This window comes from Micromesistius poutassou (genome assembly GCF_964030765.1).
Source record: "Micromesistius poutassou genome assembly, chromosome: 16".
NCBI lineage: Eukaryota > Metazoa > Chordata > Actinopteri > Gadiformes > Gadidae > Micromesistius > Micromesistius poutassou.
Window position 1 is genome coordinate 535,312 of NC_140286.1, and position 10,000 is coordinate 545,311.

Below are 10,000 nucleotides of genomic sequence, written 5' to 3' on the forward strand. Positions count from 1 at the left end.
CCAGCTTCCATATCGTTTTGCCGTTTTGCCACAAGATGGCAGCAATGTGTATTAAACGAGCTGAACCTCTCCGTCGCCTTGCAGACAGGATCCATGCAAAAACGCACTGTGAACCCAAACATGTGGAGTCTGAATGACTTATGAATACTATTATCATACAATTGTAACTTATCGACATGAAACTCTAATTTAAATAATGTAGGGATATCCAGGATGCCAATTATCAACTGCAGGTATGTTCATCGTTATTTAACGTTAAATGAGTATAACCGAAATGAGTTTATAGATAGTTTATGTGTGGCCAAATAACACCATTAGCATAGCTAATAGCACAATCAGACTCCCGCCTTTTCCCACCATCAATGTACATCAGCGGTGTCACTCATCCTAAACCTACACAGAGGGAGGGGGCGTGGGCAATGGTTTGGAAACAGCGTGCTCTCTCTCAGCCGCCACTGCAAGCCCTGAGCGTGGGACAGTTGAACCCACACTGCTCTTCCTCTCGTTAGGAGAACACCTTCAACCTGCGGGGGCTGCTGCTGCTGCTGCTGACTCTCATCTCAAACAATAATGTGAAAGGACGCGAACCGTTTGTCAGATGTTTCTCTTACCGTTGCTTCATCGTAGCTTCTTCACTGCCCCTGACTCCACAGCCGTCCGCCGCGCAATTTCCAGTCCAGCCACAGCAAGTTATCGCAAGGACACCTGGAGTGAGATGCGGCAATGTCCCGAGGAACATGCCCACGCGTAAACTTCTGCGGATACTTATGGATTTTTTCAGCAACTTTATTTGCGGTGAACGTGGTCGACGTGTTGGCGTACAGCTGCCATGAAGTAAGGACTGCGTTTCAACTGCGCCAAATTGGTCCTCTGAACCGGGTACCAGAGACACCTGGCACAGGTGAGCATAACGTGTGTAACACGTGCAGAATAGTGGGTGATGCTAAATATTTTTTTCTATTTCTACTATTTAAAATGAATGTGTTCAAACCGCATACAGGGACAAAAAAAAAGCTAAATTAAAACATGAGATGCATTTTTTGTAGTAGTAGCCTACTTTGTATTTGATTTAGAAGAATGGACCCAGAGAATGAACCCAACGATCTAACTGAAGAAGGCCTATTACTGCTCTTACAGGGATGGCTTTTTGCACTGCCTAATCAATAAATAATAATAAAAAATATTTATCCAATAACTCAATGCCAGGTCAATGCAAAATCTTTCAGCATCCATTCAAGACCCTTCTTGAGTAGGTCCACTTTGGTTTCCTGTAGTTTTGCTATACAAATTATAAACCTTGATTTACCCTATATAGCTATCCTATATAGGATATAGCTACTACATAAATATTCAATACCCTATTTTATTTTTTTTAAATAAAAACTTATCAACTAGGTGCCTGTCATGCCTGGATCAAAAATATGCATTTTGGTAGTTCACTTTAGCAAAGATGTTATGTGACCAACACATATTATATGGTGCAATAATTAAAAGCTATATAAAGTCCTATTTAGAGAATATGTGTTGTGTGTCTTATTGTTTAATCTCTGAGACACCGGGAGACAATAGGCTGCATAATTTAAAGCTATTGTGGCTTGGAAGCATTTCGCATTTTAATCAAGCCTAGGGTCTGATTCTAACCATATTTGAGGTGTATGGTTGTGCACTTTATGCCAAATGTTGTGTGGCATGGAGGTCACATCTTTAGTTTGAATAGATGTTATAAAAATAAATGACAGCCATTCAGCATGGGTCAGCTACCCACATGATTCCCTATTGTCCTCCTCCATGGGAAATTATGGTTTTGTGGTTATGTGCCCCAATACACTAAGGGAAAGTGATTCATTTTGGACACATTGCTCCTATATCTATTTTGGAAGCCAGCACATTTCTGGGTTCAGGATTTGGTTCTGCCATGCTACTTTAGCTGGAACCTGATTCTGGAACTGCACATATTTCCCTTGGACAGATTATGTTGTGCTGCAATCTTTGATGTTATCTCCCACAACCAAATTAGCTAACCATGTCTAGCATACAATAGCTATCAATTCCAAGACCACACACACACACATCAGGACTTCCATAAATATGTGACACGTTATAATTATGCATTTATGTATGCACACTGGCTTTACTCATGTCAATTCCTGTAGTCATAAACAAAAAATACCTTCTTTTGCATGCCACTTAGGTTAAACTGCATTCTCACGAAGTCAGAATTCGGGGGCTGGGGTATATATCTTTCAGTGTGGATAGATACTACAGTCATCCTTGCATTGCTGCCACATACATATTGGTCCCGTCTTAAGTATCCCCATGTCTGACGCTGCATGCTCCGACACAGAGAAGCGCAACAGATAGCCAAGTGGTAAACATATATTAGAGGTGCAGCCGCACCACTCGATATGTTTGTTTGAGAGGGGAGGGGGGAGAGGACATAGCAATGAGGCATGTCAATTCCAATTGCAAGTGGCAGTTTGAAGGCAGGCCCTACGAGAGACCACAAAGGGCCAAGGTTTTGTGTCGATAATGGCTGGGGACAATTGAGTGTTGCTAGGTTGTGCAGTTTGCAGCGATCTAGGCCACGGAGCTGGCCCAGGTCGCCCCGCAATAGAACAGGCGTCCCACCTTGTAGCTGTTAATTACCGTGAGATAATCTATACTAGGATAAAAATAAGACCTTGATTAAACACAAAGTTGAGGGGCAGCAGAAGATACCTTTCTGCAAACGATGGGTTGAGTTGAGAGTGTGTTGCGGTGTAATGACACCTGAGTACCTCTGACTTTGACTTTGACTGTGTTCAAGGTGCACTTCATGATTATTTTTAGATTCAGTGAGTTTTACCAATACACACATATACAAATGATTGTAGGACTATACAAAGGATATTTTGTAGAGATGATTTCTGATTTCATTTTGGTTTGTTGAGTTTTTATTGATTTATTGTTACTTATGATATTAATACATCTACACTCACTGCAATGCTGGTCCTCAGCTTCAGTATGAACTGTGTTGCTTTGAACGTGGGTTTTTCCTGGAACGGTCATTTTGGGTCAGGATCAGTCTCTGTTCAAAGAGGTTGTGTGGTGGTGATACAGAGGAAGTTTTGGCTTGTGTGTGTCACTGTGTATGTGTGTGTGTGTGTGTACACAATTACGCCACTCTGTTTTAGTTCTCAGATGGAGTGCCAACCCAAGCAATCTTGAAACTTAGTAGTGGAGCTCTGAACTTTGAACAGTTTGGTGTTGATCTCTGAAAACAGTGGTCTGCTTCATGCGGACCTGGTGTGAATGGATTTCTTGCCAAGCACCTTGGTCGGCCCGGGGGTTTTGTTGACACACTTTGAAAATCTCGTCAATTTGACAAAATGGATAACTGATGACTATGCTGTCAGCTAAAGTTCAACGCAAGAAAATCCTACACATTTCCCAACTTTTTGTCAAACAAGGAGCAGTATTTCTCTCAATATGAGGCTGGAGTTAAATTATTTCAGAGTGAAATACTTCCTTTCCAGATGGCCAGTGACTGCTTTTTTGGCCCCATCTGATAAACAGTTAGTTTAATGCACTTTGGGGGATAAAGTCATTCTCAGAGATTAGGTAATCAATGACATGGAACTGCTTATCCTGTGATTACGTTTTTCTAGACAGAGAGAAATGGAGAGAGTTAAGATTGCTGCAATGCTGTGGGTCACTGCCAAACACTCCATTTTAGAGATTAGATGTTGATGTTGCCCTTTGGAGATCAATTAAGAGGGGAGTCTGCTGGGGCCAACCCTTGGTTGTCTCATAAAGCCTGGTGCTAGCTCCCTGGTTATGGAGGACCACCCATATGAAAACTATCTGGTGATGCAAGACGCTGCTTTGTTTCAAGGCACAGGCTATCTGCACAAAAACACTTGAGCACAAACACTGGTGGCAGATAATGTTGCTATGCGGTGACAGTTACTGGCATTCTTTGATGCGTAAAGTTATCAAGAACAGCTAGTCATTAACAACTGCTCCTTTTAGAGTGGGATTATCACACGCAGAAATGGGCGTGGGCCTGTTGCAATAAAAATGCAAGGATCATGTGTTGATGGTAAGGGAACGGAGACCGGAGCGTGTTATCGCATGTCACCACATCCTTAACCAGTTATAGCGCCCAGCCTCTTCTGGCAGACCTTCAAAGTGTTATCTGTTCTTTGATTGGCTGCAGTTATTTTAGTAGTATGCTTTTTAACTCAACCTTCCTCACTTCAATCTAATCACGTGTCACTCAACAAATAGCCTCTCCTGAATGGGTACGAATTGTATCATTTTGTATCATTTTCGAAGAGAACTCAACAGAAACAAACTTTGCAACTTGTCCTTTTGAAATGTGCGTTGTATACTCTTCTTGGGAACATTGTGTTGCTAAATGCGGGACAGACACAGAGATGGTCCTCGAGATGAGTTCAGGGACATGCTTTCAGCACCCCGGCCCTTGCATTCTGGATGAGCAATAAGTACCTGCATAGCGCCCGAGGCAGGTTATTAAAAATAGGGTAGTTCCCTTCCACAATGGCCTGCGTTTGCTGGCGAAGCGGCAGTCCACCAGTCTCAGTTCACAAGTCAGTTTTAACTCAAGTCCAGTAAAGGATCCAAAGTTAGGTTGGCTGTTAAGCAGCCAAAATGTTTCTGCAAATTGCTTTTCCCACTCAGCTGTAATATGTATCATGGCAGCTAATCTAGCAAGGAACGAAAAAAAACTCCCCCTCATGCCACATTTAATTAAATATCCTCAGTTGTCTTGCATTTGTTATAATTGCACATAACCAGTGAAACACAAGTAGTTGCTTTAATTTGACAGAATGGTGCACTCTCTGTCGTATTAACACATCCATGATGGGGTTAAAGTAGATGCTGCCGAGCATCCTCTTACTTTTGCATATTTGACCTATTCCACCCAGTCACTCTAGTTGAATATCCCTGAAGCTGTTTGTGTGGCTCCTTAAATCACTGGATTATAAGTATGATACACATTGTGTTTCTCTGTGTATTTAATTCGTTTTTTACAATGACTATCAATCATTTTGTGTGGTTGTGAAACAAGACGAAGTTATTTCTGTGTTTGCTGAAGCTCGAAGTGACGAGTAAGAGTGCGGGACTCCCACTGAGATCTCGTCTCGCTATCTCGGTCAGATCTCTATCTTCACAGCCTTCCAGTTCATTTCTTTCAAACTCAAAACCCCTGCTCCGAGGCCCCCGCGGACACCCTGCCAGTCGCCGCAGGCCCCTCTAACACGGCACGGGGGGGGGGGGGGGGGGTCCGCAGCGGCCCGGTCCGTACAGTAGGGACCCTTTGAACCGTGTTTTCCTTCAGCGCGCTCCGATTCCCCAGCTCCGGCGAATCAATACAGAGTAAATACCCCAGCGAGGTAGCGTGGATGGACCGACTTCAAAGAGAACCTCCTCCCCGCTCAAGGCTTCCCGAAGGCAGGAGTGCGGTGAGCAGTGGGGCCGTTTCTGCCTAGGGGAACTGGCTCGACGGCAGGGATCAGCCGCCGCTCTGACAATGTTACTCCTGTTCTGTAGGAGAAACACCCAGGCGGCCGCACCAGGAACACCCCCCCCCCCCCCTCACCCCACCCCCTCACCCCCCCCCCCCCCCCCCCCCGGCCCGCACACACACTTTTCAGAACGTGAAACTAGGAGTCCCGCTCCCACATTAAAGTCTGTGTGAACTTTGTATAAACACCGCTATAAGTCGAGGAGTGTGTATGTGTTTGCGTGCTCTGTGGGAGCACACATTCTCGTTTGTGTGTGTGTGTGTGTGTGTGTGTGTGTGTGTGTGTGTGTGTGTGTGTGTGTGTGTGTGTGTGTGTGTGTGTGTGTGTGCGTGTGTGTGTGTGCGCGCACGTGTGACTGTCTATGTGAATGAGAGTATTTAAGTGACAGGGATAGAGCGAGACAATGGATAATATGCATGTGTGTGTGTGTGTGTGTTTAGTCTGGGTCACATCAATTCTCCAGCAGTATATCCCCCATGTGTCAGTTATCAACAGGCGCTTTTAACAACAGCTGGTGGTGGGTTGCATGTATTTCCGAGAGATGAATTAGAACTGATGGTTATGACTTGTTCATTGAGGTGAATGCACCTCGATGAACAAGTCGTGACGGGGGAAACTTGGGTGACTGACAAGCGAGGATTTGTGAATTCAACTGCAGAATCAGGGGGCAAAAACAGCACAGACGTCTCCCAGGACAGCAAAGGCCTGTTGGCAGTCAGAGGATTAAAGGAGTCTGGGAAATCCATGGGTGTTATTGTTATGACATGCGTAATGGCAGTTATATTTACCCAACGTTGATGTTGAAGGAGCCACTCTCGGCTCGTAGCTCATCAGCAATCAGACTTGTTATTCGTGGATTTTTGAAAAATAACCATAACCACCATAACTATTTTGGTGCCAGTGTCGGTCAATACATTTATACCTGTATCGTATTTTTATCTCATCCGTCAAATTAAGAAAATAACAAATACAATGTTAAAACCCGATATGTGTCACCAGATTTGGCCACTTTATTAATGTGTATTTGCGATTGAAAACACATTGTAGCTTGCTATATTTTATTTCACTCTCAATTCTGTAATTTGACATGTTTATTGTTTTTGTATAAACGAAGGCACGGAAATACGTGCGGCACGGAAAATAAAGCACATCTCCAAAAGACATCCGGATCAGTGGCTGTGGAGCCCAGACAGACAGACAGACAGACAGACAGACAGACAGGCAGACTGTCCTGAGTGCCCTGGTGGCTTTGGACTTGAGGCCTCCTCGGGTATCACTTACACCACGCTGTTGCTCACCAGGGACCAGGAGGCCGGCTAGATTCCACTCTGAGACCCCTGGATATTAGTTTCATATCAAGGATGACATACAAAGGAGTGGGGGTGGGGGGCGGAGAGAGAAAAAGTCGCCCCCCCCCCCCCTCCCTGATCCATGGGGTCAGGGGACGGCGGGAGAGAGGAAGATGTCATGTCCCGGGTCACATTAAATCCTGAGTCATGTAGGAATAAAACAGCATGCTAGGATGCTTATATCATTTCTTTGTCCTTGTTTTTGGGTCCTGTCATGCTCAATGGGTAGAGCAGGCATTAGCGCTGCCATGGTTAGGAGACTCCTGCTGGGAGATCCGTAAGAAGTACATCATTTATTTAAATATGTACAATGCATACATTACAGACCAGATCTCCATGGCAATGCTTGTCGGTCTAGTCCAATTTATGAATGCATGTGTAGATGCATTGTCACTATTAGAGGTAATCATGTCAGACGGGGCTGAAAGGTTGGACAGCATTCCCAGAGTTAGCTAGGTACCGGGTGCCCTGGGGAAACGAGAGAGAGAGAGAGAGAGAGAGAGAGAGAGAGAGAGAGAGAGAGAGAGAGAGAGAGAGAGAGAGAGAGAGAGAGAGAGAGAGAGAGGAGAGAGAGAGAGAGAGAGAGAGGAGAGAGAGAGAGAGAGAGAGAGAGAGAGAGAGAGAGAGGGTGAGATGGGACAGCAGAGGGGATAAAAATGTGATTGAGAATGCAAGCCTATTGTGTTTCAGTGATAGATTTGTGGGGTGGGGGGCAGCAGGCAGTGGGCTAGCGGACAGTCCCAAGGCCGTGCTGGGGGGGGGGGGGGGGGGGGGGGGGTCTGTGTGTGTGTGTGTGTGTGTGTGTGTGGGTGCTCTGGTTACACCACCTGGCTCCAACAGTCCTCCACCAACCCCAGCCCCCCACTGAAATGACTTATCATATACCATCTCTACTTTATAACACCCCCCACCCCCTCTTTTTTCCAGTTCAGACACACACACACACACACACACACACACACACACACACACACACACACACACACAGCTTGCGGCAACTGTGAGGTGGGGGGGGGTGCATGTGTGTGTGAGTATGTGTGAGCATGGTTGTGAGGGAGATTTAATTTAATAACCCATGCTAATTGTACCCAGCCCGGGTGATGTCATGGCGATAGTTTGTGTGAGCAGCGATCAGCGTCAGTAGGCTGGTGGTGTCAGGACAGGGCGGACTCTGTGGCGTTGGTGGAGCTGTGATGTCATGGCGCAGGCGGTCCCGTTGAGTGACCAGAGCGTTCCAGTTCGGATTGGCTCGCTGCCTCGATAATGCTTGTAATGAATAACCGGTGACCGTCCAGTGCTCTGGAGTCTGTGTGTGCACGTGTGTTTTAGATTGTGCGCATGCTTGTGTGTGTGTTTGTGTGTGTGTGTGTGTGTGTGTGTGTGTGTGTGCGGCAGGACCTCAATACGCACACGGCTGCATTGTCCGAGCAAGTTTTTGCACGTGTTTTTAGGCGTGTGCGCCACACGCATGTGTGTATTTACGACTCCTTTTCCTAAACAGACACATTGTCAACACGTGTGGCAGCATTTGAGTCCGAGCACATGTTCGACTTTATAGCACAAAATCTATTCCCGGCAGCGAAATAGAGATACATTTTCTTTGGGGTCTACTCTCTGGATCTCCTGCGGTGTCTCTCACGCGTCTGCCTTTGGATTTATGGCACATGTCTATCTATGTGCGTGCTCAGGGCTCTTCTCATGCCTGACGGCTACAGAGACGCTGCAGCGGGCATGTTGTTACGCAGTGTGCAGGCGGTGTGAACCCCAACCCCCCCCCCCCCCTCCCCCCCTCCAATGCCCGCTCCCCTTGACTGCAGGGCTGTTTCTCCTCAACCTGTCAAATGTTATGCCATGTGAGGTTCACTTTTCAGGAAAAATGTCACCCTTTTTTTCCTTTGCATAACATTTTCGGTTGTCATGATTTTACATTTAAAGTCAAAATATCAATGACAGGCAGTATTCAATGCAATATTTCTGAATATTAAGCTTCATCAATAACACCATACAACAATAGAAATCACCCCTCGACTGAACAAGCAAAGGCACCTTCACTTTGGTGCTATATAGAGCTTTAGAAACACCATCATCAAATCTGGATCTTAACATCGTAATTCGACTAGAAGGACCCCCACTACACTTGTTCTCCGTGTGCGAACGTGACGTTTCCTGTATGCTCTGACCCCTAAATCATGTCCTTCTCGTCTCGTGTGTGTGTTCCCCCCCCTTCGGCGGACGACCTCCAGATGTGGACCTGTTGGTGTGCAAGCACCAGGGGCCGTCCTGCTGCACGCGCAAGATGGAGGAGAGCTACCAGTTGGCGGTGAAACGGGACACCCCGCAGAACATCCGCTCCTACAGCTTCGAGCTCAAGTACCTCCTCACCGGCCACGCCTCCGCCTTCCAAGGTAAAGCAGTGTGTAGCGCCGCCGCCGCGACGCGCCGTCGGTCCGACGGTTCCCGGGTGGTCCGTGCGCGGCCCCCCGGTGGCGTTTGTAGCTTGCGGTTTGGCCGTAACGCGGCCGTAACGCGGCGCTGTCTGATCTGCTCTGCTCTGCAGAGCTTCAGAACTTCAGAGGTGCGAGACCGACCGCGGCCGATTGTCGTACCGTTTATTGTTTGCGCCGACCCCCGCGGTTCACGCGTGGCTGTTGTGTGTTAGGTGTAGCCGTGTGATGGGAGGAGATCCAGTGACGCCGCATAAGTGACCCGTGGACTTCAGCCGCTACAGGCGTAGCAGTTAAAGTTGTATGTTTTGTTCAAGTTCAAGAGCTAAATAGATATTTAATGGCTGGTCACGGGGATCCAGAGGCGGAGGTGGGTTGTAGACGCAGAGTTACAGTATGCATTTTTCTTTGCGTGTGTCCGTGTACAGCGACGGCAAGGTGGTGGTGCGCTGGAACCGATCGACGAGAGACGACGAAGCGTAAACTCGTAGTGAGCCGCCCCTGGAAAAACCAAACCACCTTCATTTGCTTTCATGCTCTCAAATAAAAGTTCATGTGCCTTCGATTTCGCGAAACAAAAACCGACAAACAAAAACACAAAAACGCTCTTTTTTGTCTCCGATTTCCTGGGGTCATGGTTGCTGGCGAGGAGGCAAGTATGTGACTGTTAAAGGAT

At 46.6% G+C, this 10,000-nt stretch overlaps 1 protein-coding gene across 1 annotated transcript; it reads left to right on the top strand.

Annotated features, from left to right (window-relative positions):
• Positions 1-484: 484 nt before the first annotated feature.
• LOC311361200 (glypican-5-like) lies at positions 485-9,553 on the top strand (the record flags this gene model as incomplete). The annotated part of the gene is made up of 3 exons (XM_084481404.1): positions 485-901; positions 9,124-9,285; positions 9,540-9,553. The coding sequence occupies exons 1-3, from the start codon at positions 724-726 to the stop codon at positions 9,551-9,553; spliced, it is 354 nt and encodes a 117-aa protein (XP_084337530.1). The 5' UTR covers positions 485-723.
• Positions 9,554-10,000: the final 447 nt, after the last annotated feature.